Below are 22,176 nucleotides of genomic sequence, written 5' to 3'. Positions count from 1 at the left end.
AAGTTCTGGGTTCAAATAAGCCACTTTTTACCAGCAAACTGGCAGCCCCTGACCCCTGGCAGCCTCCCTGTAACCTCGAGGAGGGGCACACAGGCTGTGTCTTTTCTGCTTGTTAATTTTCTGACAGGCACATAAACTGACAACAAGCTAGGAGACACATCAGATTTCAAAAACCAGCTGTCTTGGTATTGTTGTAATGGAGGTCAAACAATGATCACAACACAGAGTAGCTCCATCTTTTCATCACTTTAGTTATTGAGCCAAAAATCTGTAGAAAATATGTTTGTTTGCTGAACAAAAATACCCTAATGCTTTGACAATCATAAATTGAGTAAAATAAAAAAATTGAGTGAGCAGATTTTACTCCTACAAAGGTTAATAAGTCACAAAAATGTCTCTGGTGTATCAGAATGAGGCACCAAATTGGACAAAGCATGTGAAAGGGTACAAACACTTAATGGACTGTTATAGGTTGAAAAAGAAAGGTAGAATTAACATGCTAGAAAAGCTGAAGGAGCATGACAGAGAAAAAGTTATCAATTGACCCCCTCTGCCAGTTGTGCAAAATTTAGCTAATCCCAATATGCATGCAAAGAAAAATCTTCTGGAACAAAAAAAAATATTATGCAACTTATTTCCAAGTAATTATTTTCCTCATACTGCATCAGTACATAGGGCTGTTCAATATAACGATATATATCGGATGACGACATAAAAACTTCTATTGTAAAAATAGAAGTTCTACAGTACACCTGATCTTAGGGTTCAGTCGCCTGCAAAGCATAACATTTATGTATGCCACATCTGCACATCAAATAGAGGACTGCGTAAAACAAGTGACCAGATTTAGATTTTTTCAGTACAGCTCCTTTTCAAATGGATAGGGGTGACTGCTGTATTAGGGCTGAAAATGCATGAGTGGGAATGAGATATTTTTCTATTTTAAATTATTTTCATAACTAATGGAAGCCAGGAAATGTACTGAAAATAGAAATGATCCACAATTTTTGTGCATATGTCACAAAATAGGAGAATATGCCCACCATATTTGCTGAAGCCAAAGCAAATACTCAAATTGCCAAAGCTGTTTTCTTTTGAATTAGAAACCAGGATTCCCCCCAATTTCAGTATTTATATATATTTTTAATATGATTATTAATGAGCAATCAGATATTGACTGTACTGTGCACTGCGGGGGCCCAACGATTAAATATTGCCCATGGGCCACCCGAGCCACTAATCCGGCCATGGTGGTAGTAGCTGAGGCATTTTTCCTTCTGTTTCCGTGTCTCCCTAATAACTAACGGGGATTGAATCTTGTCGCCTCTCCTATCGTAGACGTTTCCTACCTCTCGAAAGCCTGAATAGTGTAGCTTATGAGCGGTCTGCCAAGAAACGTGCAGAACTGTTTTGGTGTCTGTAGTCCCGTTCTCTCTCCGGTGCCTCCGGCAGGAAGAACCACCGATACAGGGAAGTCCACGCAGCGTTCTGCCGAGTGGTGGTCGCTCTTCCCGGCCTCGCACATTGTGAAAATCCGGGGATGAGCGGGCCTGTGCGGTTCACAGTTATCACCCCGCGTGTTCATATTACTGACCTCAATATGTTTACAGATAGGGGTGTGAGGGGTTTCACTGTAGGTTACTTTCCAAAGCTATCCATTCCCTTCTGATGGGCGGGGTGGGTAAGATACCGAAAACGTGGATGGAAAAGGGGGAACCACCGCTGTGAAGCGGGCAGATTATCGATGGCGAACACTTCCGGTGAACGCTTCAAAATAAATATAAAAGCGTTTGAAAGTTGCAAATGTAAAATTTATGAACTTACAACAGCTCGTAGAGTATTTATTTTGATTTTAAAAAGTTAACTACACTTCACAACAGAGGATTAAAGGTAACAGTTTGTGAACTTCGCTTTGTGAAGTTTATGTGACTTGAAGAAAAGTAAGAAAACAGTGTTTTCCCTTTAATATGTGGTCCTTAAAGAGGAAAACGCAGGATGTAAAAGAGAGAACTTTTAGAAATACTTACATTTGTGCACCTATAATGTACTTTTTATTCTATGCATTCATTTGTACGTATGTCTTTCTGGTTTCCAAAAAAGTCCAGGGGATTTTTATTTTTGATTAACACAATTAGCCCGGTAATTCCCTAATGTTAATACTCAAACTATTTAATTGAGTCCAGAAGCATCATAATCAGTTTCATCTACTGTTCTTTCATTTATTGTTTGTATTAGTATAATTTAAACGTTACGGTGTTTAATTTCCCATTTTAGTAACGTAGTAATTCCAAAAAAGAATTATGGGAAATATTTGCTCCTGTCCGCAGGACCACTGGTCAGGACTGGGAGGTCCTAATTCCTGAGATGTTTCAAGACCATTTACACTGCAGATAGGTGGAAATGTGTTTATGGCAGAAATCATGCTATATGCCAGTGCTGAATCCATCCAGCTTTCTTACCTGAAAAATATAAATTTATTGGTGCATTTTATGTCCGAGGCTTTAAGTTTTAATGAGAGCCCTCTTGAAGATGAAACACATCAAACCAAAAATTCCTACTAGAAACAACACATATGATTAAAAAAAAAAAGGATATTTATTTCATACAATGTTATTTTTACACGATTGATTGATGACAAAGCTTTTTCCAGAGGATTCACCCACATGCTGACTGCACTTAAGCCACACTTATCAGGTTCGCTGCCAAATAAAATATATTACATCATAAATCTTACATGGTAAAATTTTATACAAATGGACATACTTTATAAAGCATGAATTTTATATATGTACATCTATTTACACAATATTATTTTAAGATGTTGGGTAGTGTTTATTGGTGTTGGCGCTTCGTTAGTTAAAGATCTCCATCTGCATATCAAATGACTATATGAACACATGCACAGGGCTAGAGGACAGTCTATGCATGGTTCATGGCTGGAGAACATTCTGCAGACAAGTCCTGGTCATATTAGCTTTAAGCATGTGGATTAAAATGTCAAGAAAAGTTCTCAGAGTCCTGCTTGGAGTTCTTCATCATGGTGAGGAACCAGTTCACATAAATCAAGTCCCAGTCACACACATATAATCCACAACTGCTGTTTCTGGATGTCGTGTCTTAACATCACTGAGACAAAACTTCTTGAGGTTTAGAGTCACTCTGCATGTTCAGTGTCTCTCAGGGTTCAGTCTCGTGCCAGTTTTCACTCAGCCTGTTCTTCCCCGACCTTCTCTTGCTCTTAGATTTGTGTTTGTGGAGAAGCCTCGGTGGCGACAGGGCCGACTCCTCAAACTTGTTTCCGGATTCATTGTGTTGTCTCGAGTACCTCTTGCACTTGCAGGAGGTGACCACTGTAATCTTGTAAGTTCTTGTGCTGCCATCCTGGCACTGCAGCTGGATGCGCTGGGTACGGGTCTTGTCATTGACGCACCGCCAGTCCTGGTTGCTGCTCCGTCGATTCCAGAACCTTCTGCCATGGGTTCCGCCAATCCAGTTTTCCAGCATCTGAGCTGGGAGACACTCGCCTGCACACACCAACTCCTTGATGGGGTTGATGCTGGTGCAGTGACCATCAGAGATGTACTTAGTGGACCTCAGTTCTCTGCATCCAATTTGACTTTGCTCTGTAGGCAGAAACAAAGACGTGTGAGAATATGAAGAAATATATGTAGGCAGCTAGACAGAAACTGGGCTGCAACAAATTATTTGACTATTAGTTACTTCACAGATTTCTTTGTGTACTCTTTTTGAAAGGGAAAAATAAAAGCAGAAGATTCTCACAGTTGCAAAGCTCCAATCAAGTGCTATACTTAGAGTTTTTGCATCTCTAGTTTTTGGTCTGATTGAAGATTACCCCCATTGTACTAGTCATAAGTCCTTTTGCAGCCTCTGGCAAGTCACACGATACAAGAGGAGCACCCTGACATTTCTACTTCAGTAATTACAGCACTGTGAAACAGAAAAACTCTCTTCTTTAAATCTGGGAAGCGGGTCTACTTCTGTACAGCAACATTATTCTCCCGTAGGCTACAAACAGTGTCCCACTGCTCTCCCCTCTGTCACTGTAACCCAAGCTTGAGTCCATTGAAACAACTTCATATACAATGCCCTCCCTTCTCAGTGACAGTGTTTGATGAATGAAGGAAGGCTCCAGCCTGATCTCTCCCTCCTTTTGCCACTTCACCCCCTCCCCCTGTTTAGTAATCCGCCACAATGGTATGGGAGAACACTTTCATCCAGTCCGCTGCTCGGCCTGATAGAGCCTTGCATCCCTGTCTGGACCCCAGCCAATCAGGTGTGTGTTACACTGAGCAATATATCACTGGGGAGGGGGGGTGGGGGGGGGGGGGGGGGGGGGGGGGGTTGGTGTGCTCAAATTCACTGCATTCACTGCCCATCTTTCCCTTTTATAACACCCCTAAATTTGCTCCATGTCTTTCCAGTCTAGACACTCCGATAAGCTTCCAGTCATGTCTGCAAACTGGTGATGATTTAGTGTAAAATAATCCCTTTTAAGAATGTAGGAATGTGTAAATGGGAACAGTATGGTGATGATGGGATTAAGTGCCTGATTAAAAGACATTTGATCTTTGTGGTTTAAAAAGTATTATAACCTGATCTTCATAAACTGGTTTTAGTTGTAGTTGCAAACACCTTTTCATAGAGAAGAATAACTAGATAAATTAAAAACGTTCAAGCTTCTAAAGATGCAAAAACAGTCTACAATGTGCTAAAGGCACACATGGTAGGATATATTCGCATATCATGCGAAACACCTCCAAACATCAGAAATTTACAATAAGCAATTTAAAAAAAAAACACACATTCTGCAACAAAGCAGAACCTTTTTCTCTAAAGTAAGTTTAAAGCAGAATAAACTTCATTGCAAACTCCAAAAATGCCAAAGCAGAGGAGCATCCTCTGGTCCTCTGAAACAAGATGCGTCCCTTCACTCCACTCACCGCTTCTGTCGTGCGCCGCGCTGCCCGCTCCTCTCCCGCCGGTTCGTGGACGGTTCATGGAGACGTTGCTTTGGACCTCCGGCACCGGGGCGCTCACGTGAGAGAACAGGAGCTCCGTTGCGTCGTTCTTGAAGGCTTGGCAACTCCTCAGCAGGATGCAAAACAAGAAGAGGGAATGGCAAGACTCGTGCGCGCTGAGATGCATGGCTGCGTTTGGGGACAGAGAGAGTGTGTAACGTTGGAAACGAGAAGCAGTCGCCTCTTATAAGCGAACCGATGCTGAGGGACACATGTGAGGGCAGTGGGTTTTATATAGCCCGCCCGCCTCTCGCTTTGGCAGCTTCTCAGGTGCGTTTCATCGAGAAGATTTGATTGGTCGCCAAAAGTATACCCCAGTAAGACAACCCCGCCCAGTTTTTTATTTTTCATTTTGGAGAGCTAAACAGTATGCAGAAAGGGTGATGAGCATGATGGGATTATGTGAGCAGTTGGCACATCAACAGGTTTTGCTGATTCACTTAAACATTCAGATTCAGTTTGGGCTAAATTAACAAACAGCAGTAAACAGAAATATAATGCTCCCAAGTTTCCACAGCTCTGACCTTTATCGGCATAAAAACTAATTTCTGACTCAGCCAAATAAGAACAGCAATTACAGGCACAGTGTGGGTAAAACTATCTTTGGGATTTCATTAAAGAAATTTCATCATGATTCAGAATAATTCTTTATAATCTCATTTGTCATACCAGAATCAAGTGAATGGAAACAAGATTACAAGTTTGCATGTATTCTTTGGAGACGGCGTACCAAAATCAAATATCAGAGAGCTTAACCTTTAATTTAATCTGCTACAGGAGGGCAGAAAAGCCAAGAAATGCTGATTAGATTGGAAGTCCATTGCAGCTTTTTGTCTGAATTTGAGTTAGCTGAATGCAATAGTTTAGCTATACATCTTAAATACAGAGAATAAGTCAAAACAGATAAATCATATAAAACTTTTCCATTCTCGAGAAAAGGCAGCTGAGTAGTCAGTCCTTTTTTATTAGAGATCAGGAATGATTCTGACTTCCAAAACGTTCTTAAATCAGATTTGTTCCTCTGCTTAAGAAAAAAAAAAAGGGCTCTATTGTGTGCCAGTGTTTTGAAGTAATAGTTTCACTGAGGTGTCATACAATAAGACTGACTGCTACTGGGTTCCCATAATAAACAGATTAGCTTTTAGTGACTCCTGCTGTTGATATTATAAAAAAGCAAAGCTGGTTTGTTTCAGTGTATCCTTTAAGTGGCATGAAGGGGCATAAGGTGCTTAAAAAGGTGTATGGGCCACTTTAAAGGTGTATGGGCCACTTTAAGTCCAAAGAGGAGGACAAAGTATTGATTTAAATAAACATTTTTGACCAATCAAAGTCAATTATTTGCTGCTTATTCGTACAGTTATAGTTTCTAAATCAGTGGTTGCATTTTATTCCAGATTACTTCAACTCTGAATACCATGACTGATTTCTGTTTGCTCTAATTAAATATTATTTACTAGATAATAATTTCTCAGCAACACAAATATTAAAATATTCCAGACCTGCACTGGATATACAACATAACAGAGCAGTGAAAACCCAAATTGGTTAAATGCGCTTAAGTGTGAGCATCATTACATAAGTTCTAAAACACATATAAATAGTGTACCGTTAGTAATTGCTTATGTTGGCGGAAATGCATCCTGGAAAGCAATCGGCAGCAATGGTCCTTGTTGGGTGAAAGTCTTATACCTTAAATTCTGAGGCTTTTTTTTATGTCAGCTGAAAAAGATGTAGAAATAATTCATGAAACTCTTAATGCACCTGTACAGCTTATATGGTGCTTCCTGGGGTCATTGGTTGTTCCACATCTTTTATCATCACACAGTGTTTGGGAAGCTTCATGGCTCCCCAGAACCAACCAAAACCTCTGCCACCACACTGCCCAGCTTAACAGCCCCTGCCTGCTGGCCCCTGTGGATGGCTGGCTCATTAACAACAATCCTCCTCATGAAACAAATGAGCGCCATGTCTGACCTTGAAGTTGTTTTACCAACTTTGACTGTAATTGCTTCTCCAGGTCAACTTTCAGCTCCCAATATGGTGCCATTACTGCGGTCATGGCAGCTGATATTGGCTTTCCCAAGCTCTTTGGAAAGTGGTGGATTTCTTCAGTGCAGAGCCTCTTCCCAATGTAAGTGATATCTGCTAAAGCCATCGGGACTTCACTTCAGGCCAAACCTGCTGATTCTTACCAAGTACAAAAAAGTACCTTACACGAAGTGGTCTGTATAAGGATGGAAGAAGAGAAAAAGCAACAGTTTTGATAGTAGCTATGGGAGGCTCAGGAACGTCTGTGTTTTCAACACAAACACATAAATGGTGGATTCCAGTTGATTCCAACTGCGCCAGCAGGGCGCAGCTCATCTAGTCATGAAAAGACTCTTTGGTAGAGGTTCATGGGAAGATGGCCTGTGATTTCCTCAAAGTTGCTAATTACTCCTAAATGTGATGATTACAAGTGAACACAATGGCAATGTAAATATTAGCTTATAAACATCATTACTGATTTGACAAATTAATAATTATACCTGATCACATGGTACTACAGCGAAAGTTTTAGGGTCATCAAATTTTAGGCTCATCCTGGGAAGATCATAAATGTCTGTGCTAAATCTGTTCGCCTCTGCATATTAAATGAGGGTTGCAGGAAAGCTGGAGCCTATCCCAGCTGTCATAGGGCAAGTTGCACGGTATACCACCTTCACATAGAGACAGATAACCATTCACACCTAGAGCAAATTTAGGGTCACTGATTTACTCAACCTACATGTCTTTATACAAGGAGGAAGTTCAAATAACTGGAGGTAACACAGGCTGGCCAGGCTCCACACATAAAGGCTCAGTCTGGATTTGAACCCAGAACCTTCTTGCTGTGAGGCAACAGTGCAAACCATCACACCATCTCCATGCTATTTCATGGCACTCATACAACCTCAATTGTGAACTTAATGGTGGCACGAGAGAAGCAGGAGTCAGCAAAGCAAAGTCAGTATAATTCACAATGTGGCATCCATCCATCTATCCATGTGCGTGTGAATTTGATTTCCTAAATTACAGTGAAATTTAAAACATGAGACAAATCCAAACTGCATGCGGCTGAAAAATATATACTCTGTCCAGAATAGGTAGAGTCTATAAAGTGGACCTCATAATAATGAGGTCTGTGTATGTGCAGAGTCCCTGTGAGCCAGAATCTCGAGATTCAAACTGCTCTAAACTCTCAGTTTTACCCTAAAAAAAAATTGCTCTTGGCTATTTATCATGTCAAAGAGTGGATGTCCCTTATATGATAACCTCAGGCACACAGCCTCACCCACCTGCTGTTCAAACCTTCTTTTTTGTGAGGAGTAGCCAAAGCAGGCTTAAAGGAACGGTGGGCTTAAAAAAACATGAGCTAAAACAGCTGGCTTCAAACTGTGCATGAACTTAAGGACTGAACCAACATTCAGTATAAGCTACATAAGAATGGTGACTCATGCTCGTCTAATGAAGTCCAAGAATAAAAATAGAGTTGAGCTGGAAATGAAAATAATGGATTAATTATAATAATATGCTCTTTGACTCTAAATAAAGGTAAATATGACTGAACTATGAACAATTTTACAGCATGTTCTTCAAAATAAAAGAAAAATCTAACCTCTCTGACTTTCTGTGTTCCAGACCAATCGCAGAAAGTTTAAAAAAAAAAATGCATCACTCATGACTAAACCTGATAATTATAAGTGCAGATGAAAGTGCTCGTCTTCAGTAGTGATACTAGAAAATTAACTGCAAACGTCTGCAAGGCTGACGGTTAAAGACACCGGGTTAAGCTGTACCTCCTGCTCAGTTTGTCACATTAGACATACTCCACGTTGGGACTTGCCTTGAATTCAGTGATGAAAGCTGATACTGTGTGTGGGTAATTTGCTGTATCCTCCCTCTGCCGACCCCTCAGTTCCTGTCAGTTACACGTCTAATGATTCAAGTGCCCAGACTAACTGGAGTCTTTGTATGTTCGCTGTACAAAACAACAAGAGATATAATTACTTTTGTGGGGAACACTCAATCCAGGCTTGTCTTACAGATATGAAAAGCGGTGTCATGCACAGGCACTAATTGTTGCTCATGTGAATGAAAGTTGATATGCAAGATCTCTTACCTGTTTGCTTTTATTATAACACAAACACTTTTTAGGGCTGGTCTCCCTTTTCAGGAGAGACAGCCTGAGGATGTCATTCTTCTGCTGAGTGAGATGGAAGAAATACTCAGATGGACTACGATGTTAAAAATCAAAATTTTCCAAATTTGTTTAAAAATTAATAAGAATTGTCAAAAATTTAGGAAAGAAGTGGGTTAGGATGGGCAAATTAAAGAATGTAAGAAGGCAGAAAGGCAGAAACAAAAGGGAAAGAGAAAGAAGAACGATAAAATGGAAAGGAAAAAGGAAATTAAGAAGGAAAAACAAATAGAAACAACATTAGCAGGATGAAACGAATATCAAGAGACTTGAGAAAAACAAATTAAGTAAAGTAAGGAAAAATAGAAATGGGAAAGATAAAAGGAGAAAACAATGAAGGAAAGAAACAAGACAAAATAAGGGAGGAAAGTAAGAAAAAAGTTTGAGTGAAAAGAAAAATTTAATTGTGCAGGAGAGAAAGAAACGTTCATAATGAAATGGTTTTCCCAGTTTGTGAGAAAGACGTTGACTGGCCTGCTCAACACCTTTCAGGATTTTCTAACATGATCAATGCTACTGACTACATACAATTCTCAAGACAGATTAATATGACTTTGGAGATGGACATTAAATTGGAAGCTTCATTCATAAGTGGTGTTTTTGCAGTGTAGTACCACACCTGCATAAATGTAATTCCTTTCTATCCCTTCCGCAGATGATTGGTTTCTGTCATTAAGCTTGACACTGAGCTTCTGTTATTGTTTCCTCTCTCTTTTGTTTTTCCTCAAACAGGAACACCGGGGGCTCATTCACTCTACTTCCGAGAGAAAATAAAGGACAACGTGGCCAACTCTTCTCAGAGGACTATTTACACTTTGACGCCCCTCTGAGCTTCTTATGGGAGTGGGTGAAAGCCGAAGGGTAAACATGATAGGCTCTACCTTTTGTGTCCTCACCATATAAAAGAAAAAAAAAAGGTGAGAGCGACTCCCTCTCTGCACACGCTCTAACTCAGCAGCAGGAACACGCTTCCCCCAACCCTCATGGGAAATGAAAGGTGGCCGGGTTAACAGCATATTGACAAGCAGGAGTGTGTGCATGACCAGGAAGTGCCCGTATGCAGTAATGAGAGGTGAGGCGAGGGCAACCGGAGGGGTACAAAAGGTATGCACAACACCTGGAACAAAGCCAAGAAGGAAGGGTCAATGTGGCAACACAGTTTGGAAAAGTTCTCAGCAGAAGCTGAACAAAACGTGGCTGGTGTCTCAGTCACTGCTGTTCTCTCCCGAGTTTACCTGTCTGGTATTTACACTGTTATTATTAGCAAGCACTTGGCGACACTGGGAAGAAAAAAATTCCCTTTCAAAAGGAAGAAACAACCGGAAGACCCAGGCTCAGGGAGGGGCAGTCATCTGCCATGACCGGCTGGGAAGACAGCATAAAACACACACTTTGGAAGACGGCAAGAGATGAATAATAACTAATGATTAAATGAAATGATGTTGAAATGAAAAGAGTTGAGTGAGCACTCAGTCCATCATGGGAACTCCCAGCAGCCTAGGCCTAATGCAGTGTAACTAACGGAGGATTCAGGGTCACCTGATCCAGCCCTAAATTTCAACATCATAATCCCGGATTACACAAAAAGATAAAAGAGAATGTGACAAACGAAATTTATGGAGGAACACTGGCAGGTCCTCCGAGGTGCTTAGAACAACAAGATTTCATGGTGTCATAGTGGAATCCAATACAGAGTTTAGCCAGTTTGCTTTTTACACTTTTGAAATGTTATAGTGAAAAGGAAAGGTAGAAAACGCCAATGTAAGGCAAATAAATGTGTTGTTATTTGTGAGTTTTAGAAATGCTGCTAGCTGTCTTAAGTTACCATTTATAACAAGCTGTTTTTGCATTTCAAGCATTTGTGGTAAACAAAGCTAGTCAGCTTCTGTATGTATAATACAAACAAAAGAGGGGGAGTGGTATCACTCTTGTCATCATCATGCTTCCCACTGACAGTTTTCATTTTTATGCAACCACTTTACAATCAGCCTGTTCCAGCTGATAAAGAAGATTATGAAATGTGATTGAACACCCATCAAATTGACCGCAAGCTGAGGCTATTTACAGTATATCAGTACTTTGATTAATCAAAAGCGATTAAGTCAATTAAGATTAGATTGAGAATAGATGTGACCAAACACAAGTTCCTCAAGAGCCATAATTTCAGTTTTATGTATGGAAGTCTATGAAGGACATAAATAAAATAATAATGTAAATATTTGTAAATGAAAATGATTATTAAAACTTTACATAGACATATTTTCTATTTAAAATATTTATGTAATGTTGAAGATGTAACAGTGTAGCCTGATTTTACATTTATGCAAGTAAAACTATTTCCAACAATGTGAAGACGAGTGAGCCATGACAAAGAAAGAAATGTAGAACAAGTAACTTAGCAAATTTTCCCGTTGTCAGTTTCACAAATGGGTTTTAGTGCTCTGTTTCATGCCCAGTCACATTAAATAACAGTTAACTGTCTGAGAGCATAAGAGACAGTTTCTACTTATGACTAACAGACACTAAACATAGTATCTGGGGTCAAAAAGCCATCCTTGTTGCACACATAGTTCATGCAAGCACGTTAATAAAAACAAACAGTCAAATTTCAGATAAAGTAAATGGGAAAAAAGTACTTTAAACATGACTTTCCACATATGGAGACTTAAACTGTTGTTACTTAAATGTGAATCACTGCACTAAGTGGCTGAAATGCAGCTGGCGATAATAGAAAAATCTGACTAATCATTTAGGTTGCTGCATGTACTGTGTTAACCTAAATGAATTCTACTGACTTTGCCACTCAGGTCTGGTGAAGCATTGCCCTCTGCTGGATCTCTGGCTGTCCTGCAGATGTTACAAACATAAACTCTTTAACCTGTGCAAAAATGAACAAAAAGTGCGTAAATCTCCCACAGCCCTATGAGAGAAAAACCAACAACATCACATATCACAATCACATATTTTTTTTGAAATAGAAGAGCAACTTTTGTGTTTGTTGTGATTTCAACAGGTGTATCCTGGCAACAGGTGTGCCTTGGTCAGGAAATATAGCAGAAGATGGAGGTGGGCAAGGTGAATCGGCTTTAACCTCAACACCACTCACAACCATTTCACAGCCATGAATGTATGTTTTACCCCTTTTTTTCCTTTTCCTACTACCCACAGGTCATCGAAGACTCTCTCCAGAAGCGTGGAATAAGAAGGGACTGCGATGTTTGTCAACTCAGCCTTGCCACAAAGTAAGAAAAGCATTTACTTTTCTAAAATATATGTATATCTTTAACTTACAGAGGAAAAATTTCCAGAGATTATTTAGACGGTTTGTATTGTGTTAAACAGAAAACTCACCAGTGTTCCTGATTTATCAAGATTTCACTTTCTGAGGACGTTGTGGCTGAACAACAACAAGGTAATCTACTTACAGCTTTTTTTTGCATACAGGATGGAACAGACGATTAAATTTATTTCTCTCTAATTCTTACAGATTAGAGAGCTGAGCTGCCGTTCCGTCAACTGTTGCTTGACTGAGCTTTACCTTCAAAATAACAACATCAAGTCTGTCTCAGGTTAACCTCTCATTCTCCCCTGAATGAAAAAAGAGACAAACAAAAAACAACAACAACAACAAAAAGAAACACAAACTCATAATTTTTACTGGGTCAAAAGAAAGTCTAATGGTAGATTTTTTTAAAATATGCGTATAATATATTTTTCTATTTTTACTCACAGTTTGCAACATATTTAGTTAGGTACTTTAATTTTTAGGTGTTGAAACAAGCGCTGCAGTCTTTCTTTTAAGAAAGAGCATCACCTGAATTACAAGAAAAAATCATGTATATAAGGTCCTTATTAAACTAAATTCTGAAACTCCCTGAAATACTGGGGGAGGCTACAACACATTTGTGGCAAACACTTTTGTACTTTTATTTTGAAATAATACATAGTTTCCTCTGTTATAACACAGTCCCATCTTTTTAATGATTTAACATTTAACAATTTATTTTCTTTCATATATACTTACTTATGTATTTTTAGATTAGTTATTTGATTTTTTTTTTTAAAGTTACTACACAAATCAGATGAATATAAAGTGGTGAAAAAAACATTTTACTCTAATGTGCTGGAATTAATGCTTAAATTATTTTTAATTATTAAAAGTAATTTTTCACCTCGACGTGCACATTTGTGCATATAGATATGCTGTAGGGACCTGAAGAAAAAGTTCTAGAAAAGAAGACATATGTAGTCATGACTTTTTAAAACTTTCTCTCCCACACAGGTGCTCTAAGTCATCTGACCTGCCTGCAAATCCTGTTTCTTCACAACAACTTGATCAGAGGGTTGGAGGACACAATGCACGAGCTCAGGAGGATGCAGCAGCTCCAAAATGCCAGTGAGTCCTGAACCATCAACCACACCCATCACCGATCAACAACCTGGCCTGAGAAATTCTGTTCATGCTTTAAAGATCCATTTGCAAATGTGGATGTTTGACTATACTGTGTATTTTAAAATGCAGCTTTTTTCCTCAATCCCATCTCTCATGAACTTGGCTATCGCCAACATGTAATCCATCGCCTGCCCTCACTCCAGATCTTAGATGGAAAAGGTAAAGATGTTGAAATGTTCTGACATATCGGACACGCGGTTTGTCATTACAAACACAGGAACTGTCTCTGTTGTGTTATTAGAAGTGGAGCCAGCAGAGAGGAAGACGTCATTCCAGATTTACAGTCAGGATTGTCACCGCATCCTCCAGTCTGTGGCTTTTGGAAGATGCCAGTGATAGCTTCCTAACTTCCTATGCAAGTTCAGTCATTACACAGTGCAAAGTTTCTCCTCCATTCTCATTATTTCTGTGATATGTTCAAAATAGAGCAAAAGGTGCACTGCAAACGTAAATTTGAATAGCCTAAAGTACCAGTAAACCAAAACAGTGAAGGATTGAGACAAAAAAAAGAGCTACAACTGAAGATTTCCCCCAAGACCAATAACAATCACAGGAAGAAGTTGACCGTAAAAATAAATCTGAAATACCCCAAAATGTTATTTGACACAAAGTGAGCCACAGATGACCCCAGAGATGAAAAGAAATTAAAACAAATGTCAAACAGAATAAAATGCAAAATGAAATGATAGATGCAAACTGGCAGTAACAGTTTGTACAGTCATCTTAAGTGTGCACTAAACAAGAGAGTTTAATGGGTTAATGGACAGGAGAATGTGGTTTATGTCTGCTGAACAGGATATACTCAGACTTGATTTCAAATCAGTAGGAAGCGTCGCATTTTAACCAGTTCTTTCCTGGACAACATACTCGGAACTACAGATTCCTTGTAAAAGATATTTCCATGCTCTTTCACATGCGTCACTTCTGGATGTTAAATACCACCAATGGAAACCATACAGTAAAGTTACAGCAGCACAAACAATGTGAGTCACATATATACTTGATGTTTTCATGCTTGGTCCTAATTAGCAAAGTTAAAGCTAACAATTACAGAATAAAAACTGATTTATAGTCCAGTTATCACTCAGAATATATCATAAATACATATTTCCACTTTATTCTGACCAAAAAAACTCAAAGTAATACACTTGATAAATAATACCAGCACTCAAAGAACTTCTCAAATTCACCCGTTCACAAATTTGCACATCAATACAGCTCATTATTCTATTCCTTGAATGTCTTTACCCCATCATGGACTCATACCTAGATCCATGCATTAGGGGGAATTTGAGTTTTAGTATCTTGCTCAAGGACACTTTGGCATGCATACTGGATAAATCGAAACACCTTCTGATTAGCAGAACCGCTCTGCCTCCTTGTCCATCGCTGACATTTATGCTTATGCCAAAATGATTTTCCACGTCTTTACTAAACTATGAAAAGGTGTCAAGTCCCAGAATGCATCTTGGTAACTTTTAATGTTTATAGGTAAAGGTTTAAAGTGTTAATTGGCATTTTGAACAATAAAGGAAAGCTATGCTGAATATGTTTGTCAAGGCCTCAGGAAGACTCGAAACAAATCAATAGGGCACATCGAGCACAGCTGGAAACACAAAAGTAATGTGCAGTTTGTGATGATTTGTGATCAGGGGCAAGTGTGTTTCACAGGATTTACATGCCATCGATTGCACTAAACACACCCTGATAATTTCAGGAGTGAGTGAACAAACATAAATAAATACACTTAAAAAATGAGAATCTACAGCATATTTCAGTGAAGTTGGTCTCTGTTTAATGTATTTGAAGTCACCAGCTCTCAGAACAATCACAGCATTAATGAACTTGATATTTTGACTTCAGCTTCTCTAATAATTCATGGTGCACAACAAATGAAAGAACATCAAAACTAAAACAGTGAGATCTTTCAAGACAAACTGACACTTGCCATCCTGACATGATGTCCTTGTTCAACAGTGGATGCTGGAGTAAATGTTTCCATTTAGTCGGAATTTGGAAAATCCTGAGAATTAAAGTCACATCTCATCATTCACGAAAAATAAACTGATGGCATTTATATTTAAAAATATACATTTTTGGTCAACATTTTTCAGCCATGCCTTTCACTCACAGCTCCCATAATGTTTTCAGTACAAAAGACGTCCCAGAAATACATCAAATAACTGCAAAGAAACAACTCTGATTGGTTACTTCATTCCCACAGTTTGCTACAGTTTAAGGCAGAATTGCTTTCCATAATGGATGTGAGCCATTACGAATCCCTCCCAGTGACGTCTACCAAAAACACTTTAGCCTATGCAGTGTTCACATTCAGATATTATAACAATTCCATATGAAAAGTTAACTTAGAAAAAGGACACAAAGACTGTGGCATTCCTCGGATGTGTCTTGCCGTTATGGTGAGAGTCTTAGATTGTTAATAAATATGAGTCCTTCTTCGAGTCTTTATCTGGCGTTTATTCTTATGGCCAGTTTGCTCTCTATCTGTGGTGTGTGGATAGACCCTAGAGAAGATGGTCATTGTCTTCAACTGTCAGATGTTCATCAGTTGCCAGCAGCTGGGGTGCTTGCAGGGTCTGATGTTACCGTTTCTGCTGCAGTGTTTGAAGGGGTGACCTCACTGCTAGTGTCTACTGAAAGCTCCTGCATGGAGTCTGTGGCATCCTGCACAGCTTTACTCTCCTCTGAAAGACAAACAAGACAAGTCATTCAAACCTATTTTAATCACATGCAGCTTTGTGTTTTATCCCTGATCAACTCTTGATGACCGTCAGTTAAAATTCTATATTAAACTGATCATATTTTAATATAGTCTTTCACAGCATGCTTTTACTGTGAGTTTATTTAAATATGGGAGAAAATTCAAATGAGCTCTTAATTAGTGATGTTATTTTGTATGCCTCCCTTTTTTTAATTTTCTTTTTTTAAGAATGTAAAAAGAAAAGCATAATTTTTTTTTTAAATTTGAAAATATTTTTTGTTGTAAATCCATAAGCAGAAAATTAGAGCTTTTAAGGGTTTTCTCAAAAGTGAAATTTAAAGAAAAATATTGAAACATGATGGCTCTATTCACACTGATCCTGAAGCAGACGATTTTAAGTAAAAAGTCAGATATTGATGTTAAAATGACCTTAAAATGGAACTGATTCTACTTTAATAGAACGCTGTCATTACACACATTTTGTAACATTTAACACAGAAGCTACATTTAGTAGCTTCTGTGGGACAAATGTTTGCGTTACTATTTTGTGTGACTTATTTTAGCTTTCTAATGAAGAAAATACCTTTGTTCTGTTGCATCCTCAGTTTGGCTGCTTCTGCTTCTTGTTTCTCTCTCTGCTCTTGGAGCTTCTTGCAAACTTTCTTGTGGGTGAACCAGTGCATCTTTTGGCAAGCTTGGCCACAGTAGATCACCTGGTGAGAAAAAAAAAACAACAACTTTATTTGTACACCGTTTATGTCATAAAAGGTAAACAATCCAAGCAGTCAGTTAAAGAAAGGACTCTCAGAAAAGGTCATAATTAAAAATTTCACATCAAATTAAAACAAAGAAACAACAACAGGCTTCATTGTTGAGGTAAAACCGACAATCTGTTGTAGCTCTGACGCTCACCATTTTACAGATGGAGCATCTCTTCTCGGCTCCTTTCTCTCCACAGGTCGTGCAGAACTCTGCGTCCATGAAGCCGACCTGACCGGTGATGGCCTGAGTCAGCACTGACAGAGCTGTGGGGTCGTTACCCTGCAATGATGTTAGAAAGAAAGACACAAATCAACCACCACACACAGCTAATTACAAAATACATTAAGCTTGAATGAAACCTATTCAAAACAAAGTTCTGACTTTTTTTTTTTTTTCATGAAAAGATACACATTGCTTAATTTAGCCTTTTGATCCATTTAGCTTTCCAGTGAGTTGGATTTGCAAACTCACAATCTCTACAGGAGCGATACTCCGCACCAGCTGCTGCAGCAGAGTAGCATCACAATATGGGAATTTGCGAATGCATTCTCTGATAAACTTCTCTTGATACACGGGGAAACCATCAGAGTCCCGACCCTTCAGCAAGCTGGAAAACAAGGATTAGAGGCATTTATAACTGTACAGTGGATGTCATCTCAAAAATAACTTAAAATAATAAAATTCACTGCATTTTGGAATTTTTGGTTTTAACAGACATAGCTCCACTCAGGATCAGGCTTGAGTGTTAGGCTACGTTCACACTGCAGGCGAAAGCGCATCAAATCCGATTTTTTTGACCCTATGCGACCCATATCCGATCATGGTATGACAGTGTGAACGGCACAAATCCGATATTTTCAAATCCAATCTGGGTCACTTTCGTATGTGGTACTGAATCTGATACATATCCGATGTTTCAGAAAGCGACTGCTGTGTGAACGGTCATGTCGCATTAAATCCGTCTTTTATGTCACTGACACAAGACAGACGCCAATTATCAGCGCCGGAGAAGCGCCCGAGAAGAAATTGCGAATGCTTCCTGGCCATCCGGTGAGACTGCTGGGAAGACAACGTTGGAGAAACGTGAACATTTTATTTGTACTGCATAACCTGCAGATTCTGACAGAAATCTGCAACTATCCTTTGAAGCACCGCTCCTCTAAAACAGCAATAAGGATCATTATTAGGTTATCTACATTATTATGTAAATAACAAAATAACTTAAAGCAAAAATTGGGAAACATGAAGTCCGAAGTCTTTATATTAAGGGCTAGCAGTCAAACAATACGGTTTGCTCTGGGTCTAAACAGAGCGCGTTGTGTGTGACGTCTTCTTTTGCGCATGCGGGCCGCTTTGAGCGTTCACACTAGAGCGCGTTTGCTGTCGCATTTTATTTGTAGTGTGAACGAGCAGACAAAAAAATCGGATTTGATCAAAAAATCGGAATTGAGCATTAAGACCTGCAGTGTGAATGTAGCCTTAGAGTGGGTAGAATAACCAACAATTCTGTCACCATCAGTGTTGTTACGCTCCATATTGGTCACAACACTGACAAAAACAAATGCCCTACCATGAAAAGCTGCTTAGAAGCATTAAAAAAATTAATTAAGAACACATTCTAACCTGTGCTATCATTACATTTATTTAACACACACAAAAAGCACAGAAAGTAAACACTAGATTATTGTAGGTCTAACAAAGATCATTTTTAGATCACACACCTCTTAAGGAGACCGTCTAGCTTGTCCTCACGGTCTTTGAGGAAGGAGGCACATTTTCCCAGCACACAGCTGATGTAGTGCATCTTCATGGCCAACACCTCGTTCATGTCCTGCTGCTTGATGCACTTCTCACAGATAAGCTCCATCACCCGGCGACATTTGTCCAGCGCCTCCACCTCCGCCAGTAAAGGATTCTCCTTCACCAGCATCACCATCTGGAAAACAAATCAAACACCGAGGTTCTTCTTAGTAAAAGAAATGCAGTTTACATGTCTTTGCTCATAATCTGTGATGTAAAAATCTGTTTTCAGTTCCGTTCATAGCTCCAAGTGCACCACAGGACATCCCTGCTGTTGACCAGTCAATCAGAGCTAAACCAGTATCTGGCTGTTTTTAACTATACCCCATTGCTCAGTGACAAAATGTATTTGAAAGTTTGCTGCACAATGCCCATAACCAGAAGAAATCAGAGTAATATTTGCAAATGAATAAATAAAGACTGCAACAGCACTTTAATCTGTATCAGTGGGTAATAACAATAGCTGCATCAATTATATATTTTTATATCATGACCTTTTAGAAACCAGGGAAGCTTTACCTTGACAGGGTTCAGGTTGGTGCTCATGATGACCTTATGCAAAGGTCCAGCAAGTTTGGGTGGTAGCTTGGGTTCCTTCTCCAAACCCTGAGGCTTAGTGTAGTAATCCAGTCTGGCACGGGAGAAGAAGTTGTTGATCACTGTGACACAATCATGTTGCCCTAAAGAGAGAACAAATTAGTTTGTTCATTTGTTTTAGCACATGTACAACAAATGACCAGTCAAACGGAAATACTAAAGGCAATTCTAAGATTTCTTCAGTGTGTATGGAGGGCACGGATGGTGGAATGTACCAGCTAGCAAAAAATGAAGTGATGTAATCAAAAAAAGTGATCATACCCAAGATCAGTCAGTTCCAATAATTTGTATCTAATGTAGGTCAAGTAGGTAGGTAAGGGATGTTAAGAAAAAGAAATGCATAAAAAAAACTGAAGCTAATGCCAATCTCTAGTTTTTTTTCCAATGCAAAAAGAAGAAAAAAAAATCTGACTAAAAAGGTTTTGTCTCTGTCTTTTTGTCTTTGTGTGTAGACCACTAGACCTAAAAGCTAACCGTTACTCCAAACGTACCAACAAAAGCTGCCATCTGTGCAGCAGTCCTTCCGACAGAGTTAACTACGTCTGTTTCTGCCCCTGCGTCCAGCATCATCCATGTGATATCAGTCTTTCCTGCAGGCACAAAAGAAGGAAAGTCACAACACTTCATAAAGAAACAACTGATTCTTCAGTGATGCTGCTGGAGCGATTAAAACCAACATGCACACACAGGTTTTACCTGACAGGCCAGCAAACATCAGCGCTGTGTATCCATGCTCATGCTCATTACAATTCACATCTGCACCGTGTTGAAGCAACAACTTGCACATGTCTGCTTTTCCCTTGTAAGCGGCGTGCATGAGAGGAGTCATCCCATACTGTGGATAAGACAAAAAAGTTAAGAAAAGCTGCTGATATTTATTGCATTTAAGCAAAGATTAGAAATAAGGAAATATTTACAGAAAAAAAATTCAAAACTAATAGATTAAAAAAAAAGGTTACTACAATTGCTTCTAAACAGTTAAAATGCTTGTTTTTATTATCTGTCTGTACTTACCTTCACCATCTGCTACAGGTACAGTAAAGTTAAAAACCATCAAACTACAACCATCTGCTTCTGACAGGTGGACAGGACAAACGTCCTCTAAAGTCCTTCAGAGTGGTGACTTATAATTTGTCCTTTTATTCAGCAACACATGTGTTTGACCTTGTCTTAAATAGCTCATCATGTGTGCTCCACAAATACACTGCAGTCCTGAAATGAAAAGACTTACTTTTTAGATGAAACCACAGATGGTGTCTCAGATGTAGTTATTTTACCATTTGAACCTTTTGGCCTGATGATTATATCGTAATTAGAGATGAATGCGATTTTTGTCACAAGGATAAGACACAAGAAATAATATAAATCGATGCCCCCGCCCCCCTGACCCTTGTAAACGAGGTAGAGAGGAGCTTTTGAAAAATGTCCAGTAAGTTGTCAATTTATGACACCAGATTTAGTATCTGTACTCAAAAAAAGAATTATTAGTGCATACGCTGTTAATATAAATTAAACGTAACTAAAAATTATCATTGCAAGTCAACATTCGATTAAATACGTAAAAGAGACGAGACAGATAACGTGCTTTGTTACATGTGCATGTTTTGTTTTCTCGATATTGCGATCAGACATACTCTTTTACCTCATCCAAACAGTTGACTCGAACATCCTTACAGCCCAGCAACCTTGAGGCCTCTTGAACGTTTCCTAAAGACAAAAAACCCCTCAGTATTATTTCAGTACACACAACACTACGATTTACAGCTACTAAACTATATTAAATTAAGATTTTTTTTCTAAATTAGTCTGCCATAGTCCAACTTATACACTGCATAATCATTCTAATCTACCATGTAGTTCGGTCCACTTAGATCACGTTTAAAACTCATGTTATCCTGCAAGTTTGCATTAGTGAGGTGGGACTACATTTTAGCCTGAATGATTAGCTTTGAGCTAACATCAGCTATTCACAAGCTTTGACACAGCTAATTTTAAAGTCAACTGCTATTAATAAAGAAGCTGCAAACATGCATCACGGCTTTAACTGCGGTTCAGTTATTTAATTCAGTCACATTTTCTCCAAAGAGCTAACAAGAGCTAACTGCTGTATGGTGTTTTCAGGGATTAGCGTTAGCCAGCTTACCTGCAGTAATAACCTCAAACAACTCCTTTTCACTTGGTGACAAGTCTCCTTTCTTTAAAGCAGACATTCTGGCCAATATTAGCTTCAAACGAGACGATAATGGCACAAATAAACCACCGAGTTTTCAAATAACTCTACACTGTCCGTGGCTCCGACAGTATGCTGATGCTCAGGCATGAAGGCTAGCTCAGAACGAGCTGTCATCTGGAACGTACCACTGCCAACCCCTAGTAGGGAGGATATGTGTCACAGTCAAAAATACGTCAACGTTTAATCCACCGTCTGGACTTTTTGACTTTTTAGAACAATGCAACAAAAAAATCTAAGAAATATGAGGATTAGATATAATGTCACATTTTCTCATCATATGTCACAACAGTGAAGTGCAAGAGATAACACCCCTTTAAAAAACTGATGAGTTCCACAGAAGTCTAGAAAGTT

At 39.0% G+C, this 22,176-nt stretch overlaps 4 protein-coding genes across 5 annotated transcripts in view; 1 reads left to right on the top strand and 3 right to left on the bottom strand.

The window, feature by feature from the left end:
* crppa (CDP-L-ribitol pyrophosphorylase A) overlaps nucleotides 1-1,729 on the bottom strand; it is a 61,960-nt gene extending 60,231 nt beyond the window's left edge. For both annotated transcript variants that reach the window (XM_085292539.1, XM_085292537.1), the window contains exon 1: nucleotides 1,350-1,729. In XM_085292539.1, coding sequence (XP_085148665.1) covers nucleotides 1,350-1,585 — 236 coding nt within the window. In that variant the 5' untranslated portion in view covers nucleotides 1,586-1,729. The remainder of the gene's footprint in view (nucleotides 1-1,349) is intronic.
* An 842-nt stretch (nucleotides 1,730-2,571) lies between these two features.
* sostdc1a (sclerostin domain containing 1a) lies at nucleotides 2,572-5,231 on the bottom strand. The gene is made up of 2 exons (XM_085290402.1): nucleotides 4,962-5,231; nucleotides 2,572-3,623 (listed from the first exon to the last, which is right to left on the bottom strand). The coding sequence occupies exons 1-2, from the start codon at nucleotides 5,164-5,166 to the stop codon at nucleotides 3,178-3,180; spliced, it is 651 nt and encodes a 216-aa protein (XP_085146528.1). The 5' UTR covers nucleotides 5,167-5,231; the 3' UTR covers nucleotides 2,572-3,177.
* A 7,087-nt stretch (nucleotides 5,232-12,318) lies between these two features.
* On the top strand, nucleotides 12,319-14,047 carry lrrc72 (leucine rich repeat containing 72). Its single transcript, XM_085290401.1, has 7 exons — nucleotides 12,319-12,333; nucleotides 12,427-12,500; nucleotides 12,601-12,670; nucleotides 12,746-12,827; nucleotides 13,541-13,654; nucleotides 13,781-13,870; nucleotides 13,953-14,047. Exons 1-7 carry the CDS (start codon nucleotides 12,319-12,321, stop codon nucleotides 14,045-14,047), a joined length of 540 nt encoding a protein of 179 aa, XP_085146527.1.
* A 1,437-nt stretch (nucleotides 14,048-15,484) lies between these two features.
* Nucleotides 15,485-21,960, bottom strand: ankmy2a (ankyrin repeat and MYND domain containing 2a). The gene is made up of 10 exons (XM_085292536.1): nucleotides 21,736-21,960; nucleotides 21,235-21,299; nucleotides 20,289-20,427; nucleotides 20,084-20,182; nucleotides 19,515-19,675; nucleotides 18,917-19,131; nucleotides 17,667-17,802; nucleotides 17,346-17,474; nucleotides 17,017-17,146; nucleotides 15,485-16,416 (listed from the first exon to the last, which is right to left on the bottom strand). Exons 1-10 carry the CDS (start codon nucleotides 21,800-21,802, stop codon nucleotides 16,277-16,279), a joined length of 1,281 nt encoding a protein of 426 aa, XP_085148662.1. The 5' UTR covers nucleotides 21,803-21,960; the 3' UTR covers nucleotides 15,485-16,276.
* Between the last annotated feature and the right edge of the window lie 216 nt (nucleotides 21,961-22,176).

The sequence above is a fragment of the Mchenga conophoros genome, linkage group LG11 (assembly GCF_057382185.1).
Source record: "Mchenga conophoros isolate Kocher_MC1m ecotype Shallow Benthic linkage group LG11, M_conophoros_male_GT1.1, whole genome shotgun sequence".
Lineage (NCBI taxonomy): Eukaryota > Metazoa > Chordata > Actinopteri > Cichliformes > Cichlidae > Mchenga > Mchenga conophoros.
This window is presented reverse-complemented; position numbering and strand designations above follow the sequence as displayed.

Excerpts from the sequence above, each read along its gene's own strand:
- sostdc1a (XM_085290402.1), bottom strand. The coding sequence starts at position 5,166 with ATGCATCTCAGCGCGCACGAGTCTTGCCATTCCCTCTTCTTGTTTTGC. Across the intron at positions 3,624-4,961 it reads CGCGGCGCACGACAGAAGCG|AGCAAAGTCAAATTGGATGC; the intron begins GTGAGTGGAGTG and ends TTCTGCCTACAG.
- ankmy2a (XM_085292536.1), bottom strand. The coding sequence starts at position 21,802 with ATGTCTGCTTTAAAGAAAGGAGACTTGTCACCAAGTGAAAAGGAGTTG. Across the intron at positions 20,183-20,288 it reads GATGTTTGCTGGCCTGTCAG|GAAAGACTGATATCACATGG; the intron begins GTAAAACCTGTG and ends TTGTGCCTGCAG. Across the intron at positions 19,676-20,083 it reads ACAGATGGCAGCTTTTGTTG|GGCAACATGATTGTGTCACA; the intron begins GTACGTTTGGAG and ends TTCTCTCTTTAG.
- lrrc72 (XM_085290401.1), top strand. Across the intron at positions 12,828-13,540 it reads CAACATCAAGTCTGTCTCAG|GTGCTCTAAGTCATCTGACC; the intron begins GTTAACCTCTCA and ends TCTCCCACACAG. Across the intron at positions 13,655-13,780 it reads GCAGCAGCTCCAAAATGCCA|CTTTTTTCCTCAATCCCATC; the intron begins GTGAGTCCTGAA and ends TTTAAAATGCAG.